Source organism: Volvox carteri (assembly GCF_000143455.1).
Source record: "Volvox carteri f. nagariensis unplaced genomic scaffold VOLCAscaffold_127, whole genome shotgun sequence".
NCBI lineage: Eukaryota > Viridiplantae > Chlorophyta > Chlorophyceae > Chlamydomonadales > Volvocaceae > Volvox > Volvox carteri.
Window position 1 is genome coordinate 128,764 of NW_003307670.1, and position 14,891 is coordinate 143,654.

The following is a 14,891-nucleotide window of genomic DNA, read 5'->3' on the forward strand; positions in this document are numbered from 1 at the left end:
TTCCTGCCGCCTTTCTAACATCTAGTTAATGTTATGATGCATCGCTGGTCCGGCGTACGACGGCGCCTGGTGCGATTTATGCCGCTTGGACCAATAGCCAACCGCTGATTAGAGGTATAGATAGCTTGCTATAATAAGGCACGCTAGCTATGCTGCCATCACCGCCATCACCATTAATGCCGTATGCCCCTTACCTTCCCCTCCCGCCTGCTGCGCTGCATGCAAGCTCCTGGGTTTCGAGGAGGCCCGCTGGGTGATGTCTGCATGCACCATGCTCCTGGGGATCCGCATGCTCCAGGTGGCATCAGGTGGCTGGCACTAGGGTTTGTCGCTGGGTGCATTCCAATGCGTATGTATACTACGTATCTACATAGTAATCTGTGTGTACGTAAGGACGTATATGTACATACGTACGTACAATGCATGTATGTACATATGTATGTATGTTGTTACAGGGTGGTTAACTTCGCCAGCGGCCCCCTTTCCCTAGGGTATGTATGTATGTCTTTTATTAGACTGTGGACCGCTAGAGCCGGAGGCAGAGCCGAAACACAGCGCAAGGGTCGGGAGCACACAGCAAAACTCGGCTAGTCATGTGTACTCCCGACCCGATTCAGGCCGTCAAAAAGTACGCATCGCAGCCGCTCCGCCGCGCCTCAGTCCTGGGATGGCGCGGCAGTACAAGCAGGACTGGCTCTCAAGTCCCGCCTGAACTCCTTCCTGAGCTGAGGCAAGGGCTCACCGAAGTCTCCAGTCCACCCCCAAAACGAAGAGACCAAGGAGAACGGCCGGGGTGTCTCGGACAGGGGAGGTCTCCTGAAAACTGCACACAATCCAATCATCGGCCTCCAAAAAGGACAGGCAAGAGAGCTAAAAACCACAAGACGCCTCGCATCCACCTCAAGACTCCTGACCTCCTCCACCTCTCCTTCCCTGGGCTGTTCCAGGGGAGATACGGGAGGACTGTGTCATGGGACACGGCTCCTTGGTCCACCAGAAGTCCACAGGGGAAGGAAAGAAGCCCGCGTGGCGCCTCCCCTTACCGTTACTAGACCGGAACGGCTGGTCTTCTAGATCTCAAGAGAACCACCAGAAGGCAAAGTTCCCGCCCTCTATCTCTGCCAAACCACCCAACCCTGCAGTACAGACGTGCCTAAGTAGTACGGCCCCTCTCGGGTCACACCTCCCCCTCATCCGAGCCCCGCTGCAACCACCGGTGTTCTACCTCCTGATTCCCTCCTGAAGACCTACGTCCTCTTGGCGCTCTCTCAGCCTTACCCCATCCCCTCCCCGATCGCCCCCAGCTATCCCGGTCTCTCCAAACCCTTCCCCTAAGCGTGGTGTTAGGGGAAAACCGACCCCCTCCCTGCCCCTCACTACCATTCCCCCCTTTCCCCTACCCTCCCCCAACCAACGAAACACTTCCCCCTTGGCTCCCCACCTGCCACTTTCAACTCCACCCCTTCCTTCCCACCCATCCTATTGCCCTCTGCCCCCCACACCACCCTCCAACCCTTAAGAGCTCTGCGCCCCCCACCCGCCTTCCCTTCCCCCCACCAGTCCCAATCACCCTCAACCTCCCATACAACACCCGAGCCCTGCCCTGCCTAACCCGCCCACAAGCGCTCTTAAGCTGTGATTTCGACCGCCTCCGCGCATCACATCGCTGCTTCTGCAACCGATAAGATCGGGAGGTCAGGTCCCACTCCGTCCCAGCCCCTTCGTGGGATGCCCAGCACCACGAAAGAGGGTAAACACGTCCAGAAGTCCACCACTGCCCGGGCGCGGGCTCGCTCCAAGGGGGTTGCGGCCACCATGGTTGCCGCTGTTTCTACTGCCCCTGTCTCTGTATTTCGCCTCGGTGTTTGGTCCTCGTCCCCCGGCGCGTTCAGTGCAGGCCCCGTCTGCGGTCCCACCACATCGGCCGGGGGGATGAAGTCCGTTATCCGCTGCTGCCTGGGGCCCTGCGCCTGTACCTGCTGAGCTAGCTGTTGCGGCGGCGGCTCCTGGTTTGCCGCCCTTTCCTGTCTCCTCCTGGCCGCCCTCAGGCAGCATCTGCCGACCTCCATGGCAGACAGGGCCGCTAGAGCAATCACGTCCCAGGGGGCCTGCTTGCAGCCGGTCGGGGGCTGTACTAGCCAGACCTGCTTCCGGGTGACACCTATGTATGTATGTATGTTGTTACAGGGTGGTATAGCTTCACCAGCGGCCCCCTTTCCCGAGGCAGTCCCTGCTCTCCCCTACGAGAGGGACACCCTAATCCATTCACCCCATCCACTTCAGAATGTATTCGTTGGGTTCAGCAACTCATCACCAGCATCCAGCCAAATCTAGCGGATCAACGGCGCCTCAACTTAGTTCCTGGTCAGCTGTAGTATCCTGGGTATCACGGGATCTAGCATCCACCGATCGGTTCTTTTCCTGCGATTAGACGTGATACAACATCAGCTCACAAGTATTTATGTGCTAAGTACGGACTGCTGTGTGTTAGAACTTGACGGAGCTGATAGATTCATCCAGTCGGCGTGCTCTTGGATATCTTTAGCCAGGTGGCGTCGACGTTTAGTGGGTTGGTTGGCTGCTTGGCTCACAGTTGAGTATACATGCAGATGTTCTAGTGCGGACCCTGCCCGCCGCTTTGCATGCCCAACCTATCTTGCTTGTCGCTCCCTTCATTAAGCTCTAATTGCCTAAGTAACCCCCCTTTGCCGCTCATAGGTCTGGAGGGAACGGGCATCTATGTGCAGATCATTATCCGCATCATCAAAGACCTGGGCCCCTTCCTGCTCATTGTGGCGGCCGGTGCTGCCAAAACGGGCGCCGCTGTTTTAGAAACAGTGGTGATGAATGCCCTTGGAAAAGGTCTCCAAGAAGCGCCGCCGGGATGATCGGGCTGCTCTGGAGCAGGCCGATGAGATTCGCGCGGACTTCATGGCAAACGAGCAGAAGGTGCCGAGGGACATGATTGGTCACCGTCTGCAAGCCTTCACAGGCTTCCACCTTGGCCTACAGATAATCCGCAGCTACCTCGATGCTGGCTGCTACGAGAAGGCTGCCGAATGGACCGACCGGCTTCAGCTTCGTGCCGAGATTGGCATCGTGGCTACACACCAGCTCGCCTCAGAGCCCCGTGTAGGTCTGACAGCCGCAGACCACTGCTTCAATAACATCATTGACACGCGGGTCCCCAAGGGCAAGAAAGCAGAGGCCCTCGTGCGGAAGCAGAAAGTCTGGGCCTTGCTGACGGTGAGTGCCTCCATGCCTGGCAGTCATGGCGGCGGCAATTCTCGCGGCACTGGAGGCTCGGGTGGCGATTGCAGTGGTGGCGGATCGCGCGGCAGCAGCCACAGGGGTGGCGGCCAGCGTGGAGGTCATGACTACGGTGGAGGTCGTGATGCAGAGCGCTATGATCGCAGTGATCGCTATGGCAATGGCCACCGCAGCGGCAAGTAGTGATTTTCAGGCTTTGGTGCCGTAAAGTGGGCCCACGGGCCCTGTCAATTTTTTCCAGGCCCGCATGCCGCCTCAATTCTTTAAGGACCAACACCGGTCAGCGCAGCGTGCGCAGGAGTAATCTTTTCTGGTTGTGATGAAGTTGCCAGCGAGCATATAGTTGGGCACCCACGAGTGAAATTGAGGCGCCCACATGCGCAGTTGTTGGTGCCCACGAGCGCAGATGTGAGCATCGTTGAATGCCTTTTCTATTTGCAGTGCCTTTCTTTCCCGCATTTTCTTCTATCGCGTTTCTTGTTTTGAGGTTGTGGACAGACCGTCGTATGGGTTCACTCTGTGGCAGTGTTTGCCGTACTTTTTTGGTCAATTCTCGTCAGGCCAAGCGCCTTGGCAGCCGGCCGGCTGGGGGACCCGTTTTTTCGCCTGTCATACTTCTTTAAGCGTTGTTCTACTTTCTCGCCTCGCCCGTGTCTCCATCAGTCCGTCCGGTGCACACTCGCAGGCCTTCATAACCGCCAGTGAATTCCGTCTGAGGAACCATGGATTCGTTCTCTCATGACAATGCTATTGCCTTCCTGTCAGAGCTAGGGGTAGAGGCCCTCTCACGTTCAGGCCTTGTGGAAGACGTCCAGCGTCGCAACACCAGCCAATTCAAAGGGCAGCACCTTTTAGGTCAGCCGTGCGGCCCACCTGCTGCAGCCCCCGACGACATGCCAGCCCCCAAACAGCCCGCACCGGGGCCTGTCCCTGCCCGTCGGCCAAACCTGGACCCCGCACCAGTCCCGGCAAGTCTGGCCACGCATCGGAAACAACCAGCCCGTTCCGCAGTGGCGCCAGAAGGTGCGAAGGTTGAGGCCCCAGGTGATTTCTGGAAGGATAAAGGGGAGTTTTCTAGTCCTACTTCGCCGTGAATGTCGTCAACAAGGGCTCCACAAAAGCGGACAACTCCCACAAGGTCGCCTGCGAGCTGCACAGCTACTGTTTCGAACAGGATATCTGCTTGCAAGCGGAGTGGCGACCCCGCGGCCAGAACCAGCTCGCCGATGCGCTTTCGAAACTGCAAGACCCTGATGACTGGATGCTGAAGCCCAGCATATTCCGCCGGCTTCACGACACCTGGGGCCCCTTCGACATCGACCTATTTGCGTCCCACGCGAATTTCCAACTCCCCGTGTACTACTCCTGCTACTTTACCCCAACGATGTCTGGAGTCGACGCGTTCAGGTTCTCATTGGGCCACAGGTGCTGGGTGAACCCGCCTGTTCACCTCCTCCTCAAGGTGTTGCAGCACGCCGAGGCCTGCAAGTCCCGGCTCTGCCTTGTCGCGCCTTTCTGGCCTACCCGCGACTGGTGGCCTTTCATCACGGCTGACGGGGTCTGGTTCAAACCCTTCGTAAGTGGAGTCCGCGTGCTCGGCCAGGCCTCAGATGTCTTCCTGGCCCGCACCTCAGGGGTCCCCCTGCCCAAAGGCGCATCACATTGGTCCACCTTGGCCCTTCTGGTCGACTTCTCGGCCTCTAACATCAACCGTATCCGTGTCCCTGCCGATCCGATCACGCCCCATGCACAGATTTAGATGCCTGGGCTGAGGCTCTCCTGGTCGCTCTTGGGGCGGAGGCGGACGCGGAGCTCTCCACTTTGGCGACTCAGTTCACCGAAGTGGCCGGGCAGACCCTCGCCCCGTGGACGTCCAACGAATACACGCGGTCTTGGGAACCTTTCCGTGAGTGTGGGCGGCCAGGCAACTGCCCAGAAGCATCTATGACACCCTGGGCGAGGTGGTGACGCTCTACCTGCTCTCCCTGCTGAACTCGTCCAAGGAAGACAAGGTGGGGCCCGGACAGGTCCGCACAGCGAGTGCAGCAATCAGCTCCTACTTCCGCCTGGTTGGCAGAGCACCCCCTACAGAGCACCCTGCCTGCAGCATCATCCGTGACCTCGCCGAAAAGCAACTCCAAGGCCGCAAGCTGGAACACGACGCCCTGGAGCCGGCCGACATCACGGTGCTGGCCCGGCTGGTCGGTGGGCTGGAGCCACCCCTCGACCAGCTGATGACCGTTACGGCCATCACGGTCATGTTCACAGGGTTCTTTCGGTTCGACAATGCTGCGGAGATAAGCGTTCATGAGGACCTTCTGGTTATCACGGCAGCTGGGATGGATGTTTTCATCCCTCGGTCCAAGACTGATCAGCAGAGACAGGGTCACTGGGTTCCGATCGCCCATGTCGGCGGTGCCGCTTGCCCTGTGGGCCTGATGGAGCGACTCCTCACCCTAGGACGGTACAAACGCCGCCCAGACACGCCGGACGAGGACGTCGGGCCCCTTCTGTGGCCGGTCCAGTGGAACAGGGCCGGGAGGTACCTGTCGGGCCCCCTGACAGGCACGGCAGCCCAGCCGATCCACTCCCTGTCGTACCCTGCCTTCTGCCACCGGCTCAACAAGACCCTGCAGGCGGCGGGGATCACCCGCTGCATCACTGCGCATTCCATGCGCATAGGAGGAAATAGCACTAGCAGTACTGCTGCCGATCGCGGTGTGCCTGCGGACCTGCACAAGGCGCACGGCCGTTGGCGCAGCGACACCATGGTGCAGCACTACACGTGGCGCGACGGGGAGGCGAAACTCTCCGTCTCCCGCAGCCTGGGCCTCGCCAGTGAGCAAATGTCTCTTCGGTCTGCTGTGTAAGGCCCGTGGCAGCGGTGCAATTCTCGTCAAAATCGTCCAAACCACGCTGTTCAGCACCATCGGGTCAGCCAATCCACAGCCACCAGAGCCAGTTACGGGAGACAGTAACACAGAACAGCTACTAGTACTTCTGGCTGGAATGCCGGCCACACACTGATCCGCTTGAATAAAGTACTAAGAGCAGCAATAACAAAACAGCAAACAGCAGGACATACAAACAAGGAAACCAGTTTAGTACGATCTGGGGTTGGAGGCACCTCCACATGCTAGCCGTCGTACCTGGTCCAGTGACAGTTGTCGTGCCGAGAGATCCAGTAAAGTCACATTCCCCTTGGATGAGAAGGTCAGTACTATTGGAGAACTGCTGGGCCTGCCGTCAAACGCAGCAGGCAACATCAGGGGCCGCATCCTGACCAATTCATCATCGCTTTCGAAGAACTGACGAATTAGGGGACGAGATAAATCCCCATCCTGGAACAGATGATGTAAGCCGACATACCATGGTACTTTCATGCCATCCTGTATGTAGGTGGAACAAGCGGGGGCAGATTTAGTGTGATTGGCTGTGAGCGGCGGCGGATTGCTTGACTAGGGAGGAGGATAGCTGTGTTGAACAAATGCTCTATTCGTATTCAAGAATAAGGAAGCGGTGAGTGCAAATCACATAGCAGTAGAAAGGTAAGATACGGTAGTTACTTTCGTCGCGTGCATGTGTGAGCGGGGTTTGGTCGCAAGGTTGGGTATAGCTTCAAGTTAGCACCGGTTGCTAGCTAGGCGGAAATGGGCGGACATAGTAGCTGCCATACAGTACGACACACAGCCCGTCTATAGGGTTTCTGTCAGCATCTACCTTGAGAGGCCTTTCCTACATACCACATCGGATAACTTAAATCGGCGAGGGAGACCACCGGGTACCAAGAACGTGGATGAGTGGATGTGCATGGATGACTGATCCCCTCGCCCCATGAGGATGCATGCATCGTTAGCTCGGCGGATGGGATGGACGGTGCAGCCCGAATGCTTATATCCCTCCTATATAATTACCATCACCCTAAATACTATCTAGGTAGATGAACAATAACAGCTAGGATTAACGCAGTTGATAGTCCTAAGCGGTGGTTGGTAGCTACCACTTAGGACTTTAGTCCTAAGTGCAAATTGGTAGTTCGAAGTACAAATATAAACTTCTTTGAAGGACATATGCAGGTGCCCAAGTTCATCACCTTGATATTGATGCCCATAACATCACCGCGCTTGCTACAACTCAGAAGCCATGCGGGATGCTGGAACAAGATGCATAACGGTGCGCTGTAGTGATCAGCAATCATGTGCAGCACGACTCCCGTCGCCACGTCCCAGATGCGCACGGTTTTGTCGTACGAGGCAGTCGCCAGGGTGTCTTCATCCGGTGACAGTGCTGCGAGATACACCACATCTTGATGTCCCGCGAATCGCTGTGCTGTCTTGCCTGTATGATTGTGTGACACGGGGGGGGGTTATAGCTTCACCCGGGGCCACTACCCTAGGCCACTACCTGGCAGTTCCTGCCTTCCCCGATATTTCCCACCTCATCCTTCTCAACCATGCCGGCTTCTACGAAGTCGGTGACATTTCGGGTTCAGCACCCACCACCAGCATCAGTGGAATCTGCCGAACCAACGGAACATCAACTCCACTTCTAGTCGGCTCACAGATCACTAGAGCCGGGTCCATCACCGTCCATCGGCATGTGGGTGCATCCTCCCGCTTACGGTTGAGGGATTTATTATTCCTCTTTTGCCGGGGTCGATCCTGGAACCTTCCAGGGACACTTATGCCGCGCTTTAACACATTTGCTGTGTCTGAAGCCCTATAGCCTGTATGTATGTGTATGGTGAGCGCGCCAGCAGGCAGGCATGCAGCAGGCACACCTACATACCGGGCCGGCCATCAAACAGAACGAAACCCTAAAACCATTAAAGTTACACCAAAAGAACGTCACCACATGCTTCACGATACTTGTGACCACCATGTCAGAAGTACTAAAGGTGACTGCAAGTGTAATCCTAACAGGGTTCCACAGGAAAGAGAAGGAAAGCCCATCACCTGTTGAGAGGTTGGTGATTACAGCGGTTTTATCAACTGAGCTTGTTAAGCAGTGCAGCCCGTCACGTGTGAACCGGGCACAACAGATGCCCTTTGCGTGAATGCCATTGTATCTACACTTCTCCTCGCCAGTATTGAGGTCCCACAGAATTAAGCACGAATCCTCCTTGTGGTTTGTAGTGAGCATCTGGTCGAAGTCCTTGTTGACCTGGAGACGCATTAGCCTAGTTGTGGAAACACTGTCTGTGTTAACCACCTACAGGCGGGGGGGCCAACAGGGGGGCCAACAGGGAGTGCAGGTCGGGAGCTCAAGAAGTGCTTACGTATACCATAGTCCCATGCGGATTTTTGTACCTTCTGTAGCTCAGGAACCAGGAATGGCAAATATTCAAACAACCCTGCGCCCTTCAAAACACACTACGTGCTGCATAGCCAGCTACCGACACCTCAACCCCAAGATAGCTACCCGCCCCACCATCCATTAATTATCCTCCCTCCTGCCTGCCCGAACCCAGTCATCATGTCTGCCCCCAATAAAGGCAGGATCAATCCACAGCCCCTGCTCCCTAAAAGAGCAGGCAGCACTGAGTCCAGCAAATAGTGGCTATCACCCATGCCATACATATGCCATGCCCGTCCTTCCCAGCCACTTCCCTGCCAGCATTTATGCATGATAACACACACACACACATACCTACCCGCAGAAGGTTCTTGGATTCAAGACTGAACAGCCGGACCTTCCTGTCTGCACCAGAAGTGATCAGCTTCCCGCGCATTTGAAGAGTTGTCGTCCCGCCATCAGTGTCAGACACGAGCCCCGCATCTTCGCTGGCTACAAGGTACTCCCCATAACCGCGGTCGTCCTTGTTTGCAAACGGGTTCACAAGCTGTGCGGCCCCGTAATCGACAAAAAACCTCCAAAGCTGCTTGCCCGTTGCGAGGTTGTAAACGCACAGCTCCTCTGCAGAGGTATGTAGATGTTGGTATGTGTGGCCAGCAAGCAAGTAAGCAGGGAAAGCAGGAAAAGCATGCGAGGCAACCTGCTGCTGGATGGATTGGCATTTCTCCGCTGGGTCGTCAATCCCTTCCTTGGGTTTTGATACGGCGCTTAGTTACACCAACTCATACTACATTCCTCAAAACTCGATCGCCCCAGGCGTTAGGTAGGTTTCTACAGGTTTCGTTAAAACGTTTCTTCTGCCGGTTTACCCTGATGATACGCCCACAACAAGGGGCAAACTGCTGATGGCAGGACCCTGAGACCTAGCAATTATTAGTAATGCACGTACAGCAGCTCCTTTATAAAACGAACGTTTACTACTACCACTGGCAACGTGTATGGCCAAAAAGACACTGCAGAAGGGAGCAATGTTCAGTCAGACAACAACTAACCACGAAACAGCAACATGAATGCCCCACCTCGAAAACGATCGCCTTCTTGTCCTCGAGCCTCTGCATAAATGTTCATGACGAGCAAAAGTGTCCTGTCGCGTGACACGTCAGCATCGTATGCATTTCGCAGCAAGCTGGCCCGCCACAGCAGCTTGTCATAGCTCTCGCCCTGCAAGTCAAACACCCTGATGCTGCCGTCTGAGCATACCGCTCCAAAACGTGTTGGATAGAGAGGAGTTTTCCGTCCTGTCGGCTCATCGTTTCTCTCCTCATTTTCCTGCAAGCCGTCGATCCTATAATAGCGCTCCTTAAACTCTCTGAAATCTTGGGGTGAGCTCAGGAAGAAGCAGCCCAGAGGGTCAGGCTCCTGTAACGCAGGATGGACCTGCCAAACACACGAAATGCAATCAAGGACAGAGGACAAGCTCAGAACGAAGCGGGAGAATTTTGTCTAAGCTAGGCAACAATCTCCAGTCCAGCCTGGCAGGTGGTACAATTACTAGGTAAAACAAAAACTACCTGTTTGATAACGTCCTGCTGTGCCATCTCAACAGCCTGCGGGTGCGTGTAGTAGCTGGCCGCTGAAAAGGCCTCTCGAGATACTCGTGATAGCGCTTAGCGCGTATTTATAGTTGTTATGTGTGCCGTATTCTGTACCCGCTACTACAGTACGAGAGCCGAGGGCAGCAGCACGCAGTGTAGCTATTATGTGCATTTCGTCTGTGTACGTAGCTCAGATAGATCCTGACAGACAGGGGTGTGTAGTTGCTATGTACGGTGGAATCACCATTGTTGGATCTGACAATAATCTCCGGAGATGAACTTGCTTGGCCTCCACATGCTGCTGCACAGCAGGCCTGTTAGTTGGCCGGCTTATCATCGCCTTAGGTAATCGTCACCAATGACCTGTTGCACCCACGAAGGATCCTGAAGTAATGCCCGGCGCCACCGGGCAACTAAGCTGTAGCAGGTCTAGGGTCTGACGAATTACCTTAACATTTACTATTCCTTATTATCTGGTCCCAACAAACACATTTTCTATCTGGTCTTTCCGTTTTCGCTTGGCACGGCTGATGAATAAGTTCGCTAGAACTAACTAAGTTCCAACTGCCTATTTTGCCGCCTTTCTGTCAATATCTATGGCTCCAACCTCTGGGTCCGACGGTGAGTGGGACTGCAATAAGGGATCAACTCACCTTGGCATCTCCCGCGAGTACAGTTTGTCTGGTCTTACAGGGACGCTGTCACGGATGCCTACAAGTAAATACTTTTTATAAACTCCGCCTCAGGCGGAAGTCCATACTTGCAGAAGTATGGGGAGGGTCGTAGCACAGGTTACGACTGGGGCGCTGGTCCCTGGCTCGCGGAGCCCCGTCATCGATTGGAAGCATGGATCAACAGTTCACCGTTCCGGGACTGGCCGCGCCATTCCGGAACTGGCTGTACGACTCATGAGATGGCTGCATCCCCGCTATTTATACGGACAAAATTCTTCCAATCGGTGTCTTCCGACAAGGAGGGTAGGATCCGGGCTGGAATTAGGGAGGAGCTCTGTCGCAGAATTAGCCTGGATTTTATTCCTGACAAAAGAATTGGTCTGCCGAGGTCTGGAATTGTTCTGGCGGACCCGCTGGAGGTATTCGAATTGCGCTGTGGAGCCTCGGAATTGGGCTGTGCTGGGCCTGAATTGGCCTGTCCGGGTGTCGAATTGGCCTGACAGGGTGCCGAATTGGCCTAACAGGGTATTGAATTAGCCTGACAGGGTATCGAATTGACCTGTTCGGGTTGTCAAATTGGCCTGACAGGCTATCGAATTAGCGTGTTCAGGGTGTCGAATTGGCTGTCAAGTTGGCAGGATTGGCTCGGGCTGGCATCCAAAAGCACATGACTTTTAAGGAATTTACAGAAAAACTTTGCAAGAGGACCGCTTGCAAGTGCCTCATGTGCGTATTAGTTTCGATGCCACGACAACTTGCACACCTGGTTACCGTACTCTGGCACTACTACTACTACTACTACCGGAGGCAAGCACTCAGGGCCACGACCGCATTACCCAGTCAAGTCAGCTGCCGAGGTCCCACTGTTTTCACACCACACTTTATCGACAGTCCGTCCAGTTTATCCCACAACACTCGTACACATGAATAGGTTCGGGTGGAAAACAATGACAAATCTCTGATAAACCGCTAAACTCAGTACCACGAGCTACATTGAAAACAAATGAAAATACAGATGTCTGCCGAGAAGAATATGTTCGCCATATGTTCGCCATATGTTGAATGTAGAATATGTTCGCCATATGCAATCTATGCCTTAATCCATCGAGCTCTCCACTGGGAGGGGCATGGCCCATGAAGTCGCCCCCGGTATTCCGCCCATGCAACCAAACACTGACACAAAACGTTGCACGTCTGGGCCCATGTAAACCACGACACTTCCATGTGGATTGGCTACCCGCGCTCCCCATGTCAGGGGTCCTCCCTCCTGCTGTTGACTCCCAGATTGCCCACGCACAAACGCCAAACGTTGGCGCAGAAAACAGACAGGCCATTGTAGTATGGCATCAAACCATGCATAACCCACAGCGGATTTCAGCAGCAGTACTGCTTGGTGAATGCGACCAGCCGTGTACTCTGTTGCGCATCTCTGGAAAAACAGGCTCTGATAGCTTGCACCACCGCGCACCCCAAAAGGCGGGTTGACAAACACATTGCCCATCCACGCGTTGCACTCCAACAGACCATCAGATTCCATATCGTAATACACTGTCGCCCCAACACGTGTGTTAGCAGCCGCGGACGAGCATGGGTCCAGGTCGATCCTGCCAGGAGTGAACACCTCGCGCACCAGCTCTATGATACTCAGTGGGGTGAACCACTCCGGACTCTCACTGGAGAGAAACAGGCGCACATTCCCACCCCCTCTGCTTCGAACCATATTGACTCCCTCACCAGACTCGCTATCGCTGATATCCATTTCGCTGCTGCTGTTGTCGCTGCCAGTACCCCGCAGCAAACGGCTCCTGCCTGTGACCTCCAATGCACATTGCTCAACGAGCCGCCCACTCAGGAGTCGTGACTCGGCTTCAGAGCGTGCCACAGCAAGGCGCCATGCCCCTAGCGCATCACAAGGTGGCAGAGCTGTAAGTGGACGGACCTGGCGCTCGCTGTTAGGCATAACATCTGAGGCGGAAAGCAACCGCAAAAAACGAGCAGCCGCTACCAAAGCCTGTGCATACCTCGGTGCAATATCTAATCGTCCCGATTCAGACACATACTGCACGAATGACCCAAATCCCAGACAACTATATAGGCGCCCCTCTTGAATGTCCAGCAGCGAGTTGGCCATGAGTCGAAACTGTGAACCACTGTAGCAGTCGCTCACCTGACGGGAGGACTGACAGAGCGGAAGCGTGGAGTTATTAGTCCTCGTCGTTGTAGGAAGAAGTCCAACCAAGCGGCAAGCACTAGCGTACATAAGATGTGTACGTAACGGTTAGAGACGGCGGCAGCGGAGTCTTGAACTCCGAACACCTAGTAATGTGATACGTCAGTGTCTGGCCAGAACACCCCGCCCGGGTAGCTTACATCTCGGTCTACCTGCCGGATAATCTCTACTACGGACTTTGCCGTACTAGGATAATGTTGGTGGGGCCCGGGGCCCCAGCCCGTTAGATTCGCTTACGAACAACTGCCCAGTTCGCGACATGTGACGAAACTCGGAACATGTACGAAACTTGAGTCAGATCGTTTAACAGATTAACAGTTATTGTTAAAAGTAATCGTTAAAATATTCTAAGGGAAATGTAGCCTGCTACAGTCTCCCCCCTCTGAAGCGAACCGTCCCGGGAGCGTCACTTCTTCTTAGAAGATTTCCGTCCCTTGGGTTTTTCCGGGGCTTGAGGGTGTTTCTTAGACGCCAGTTTGCGTTCATATTCGTCGATGGATTCAGCCAAGGGGGTAGACTGGCGAAGGGATTCCTCTGGTTCATAGGTATTATGACTAGAGTCGTAACCTTCCCATTTAATTAAATACTCTCGACGTGTTTTTCCACGTCCCCCTCGGACTGAAACATCACGATGGTCGACAATGGCTTCGACCATAAAATACGGCTCACCCTCAATGACGAGTGGCGCCGGTGGTTGTCGCTTAACGTCTTCTTTGTACAATTTCAACAAAGAGACGTGGAAGACCGGGTGTAGGCGGGAGGCCGCCGGTAAGTCCAGTTTTACCGCAGCCTCGCCCACGCGAGCGACAACAGTGTATGGGCCGATGAACTTAGGCATCAGCTTCTTGGTTCCAGGGGTTTTTAATGTAATATTTTTAGTAGATAACAGCACTTTCTGCCCAACCTCGTAACGCACTGGACGCCTATGCATGTCGGCGTCGTCCTTTTGGACTTGTTGCGCAGCCAAGAGACACTTTTTAGCTTTGCTTATACGCTCACGAAACATCGCTTCTTGCTTCTGAGCGGCAGGCACCTTAGTTTTGAGGTGAAGGTCAACCGGCACACGTGGTTGTCGAACACCATTCAGGGAAAACGGAGTTGTCCCCGTTGCCTTCTGTTTTGAGTTGTTTATGGCAAACTCAATCAGTGGCAAATGCTCATCCCAATCATCTTGAGTGGGTGATATGTAGTGCCTGAGTGTCTCTTCCAGAACGCGATTCATGCGTTCCGTTCCCTACCAACTCATAGGGGGTCTAACAGCGGCTAACAGGCGTGCCTGTTAGGAAATGTTAGCCTAACAGATTCTCTAACAGTGATGGGGCTGTCAGACGATGTTTGGGCTGGCGGCAGGTGGACCTGGCTGTTAACAACCATGTTGGAGAAGTAGAACAGGAATTGGTGCTGTTAGCCGTTGTTAAGGCTTGTCAGATGTTTTCAGACTGTATTTTAGCTCTGTCTCACGGTGTTGATGGATAATATCGTTTAGAACAAACATTCTTGAACGGTTTGTAACGAAATGTCCTGCCTTTTGCCTATTATTTGGCAAACCATACGTTTCAAGCAATATCATCAATCATGCATATTACCTCGCTTATTAGCAAGGCACTAATTGACTGGATGAAAATCCAGGCTGCTGTTCCAAAAGCACTACTGCTGCAGTGAATTTAGGCATGAAACGAATGGCACTACTTACATGGCGTAAGGTATCCATGTGCTTCACAGTTTAGCATACGAAGCACTACTGCATTTGAAAAGCAGTTCAACGCCAATATCTGCTTACAGCCACCAGCAGGCCCACAAGGTTGAATGATCTGCATCCTCTCTCTT

The 14,891-nt window shown here is 54.3% G+C and overlaps 3 protein-coding genes across 3 annotated transcripts; 1 reads left to right on the forward strand and 2 right to left on the reverse strand.

Annotated features, from left to right (window-relative positions):
• Window positions 1-271: 271 nt before the first annotated feature.
• VOLCADRAFT_100577 (uncharacterized protein) lies at window positions 272-6,140 on the forward strand (the record flags this gene model as incomplete). Its single annotated transcript, XM_002959124.1, has 7 exons — window positions 272-308; window positions 948-1,160; window positions 2,719-2,792; window positions 2,863-3,246; window positions 3,302-3,449; window positions 4,036-4,293; window positions 5,182-6,140. 7 exons carry the CDS (start codon window positions 272-274, stop codon window positions 6,138-6,140), a joined length of 2,073 nt encoding a protein of 690 aa, XP_002959170.1.
• Window positions 6,141-7,273: 1,133 nt separating this feature from the next.
• Window positions 7,274-10,163, reverse strand: VOLCADRAFT_100578 (uncharacterized protein; the record flags this gene model as incomplete). The annotated part of the gene is made up of 6 exons (XM_002959132.1): window positions 7,274-7,608; window positions 7,832-7,996; window positions 8,226-8,481; window positions 8,924-9,186; window positions 9,645-10,002; window positions 10,137-10,163. 6 exons carry the CDS (start codon window positions 10,161-10,163, stop codon window positions 7,274-7,276), a joined length of 1,404 nt encoding a protein of 467 aa, XP_002959178.1.
• Window positions 10,164-11,930: 1,767 nt separating this feature from the next.
• On the reverse strand, window positions 11,931-12,794 carry VOLCADRAFT_100579 (uncharacterized protein; the record flags this gene model as incomplete). The annotated part of the gene is made up of 1 exon (XM_002959133.1): window positions 11,931-12,794. The coding sequence occupies one exon, from the start codon at window positions 12,792-12,794 to the stop codon at window positions 11,931-11,933; it is 864 nt and encodes a 287-aa protein (XP_002959179.1).
• Window positions 12,795-14,891: the final 2,097 nt, after the last annotated feature.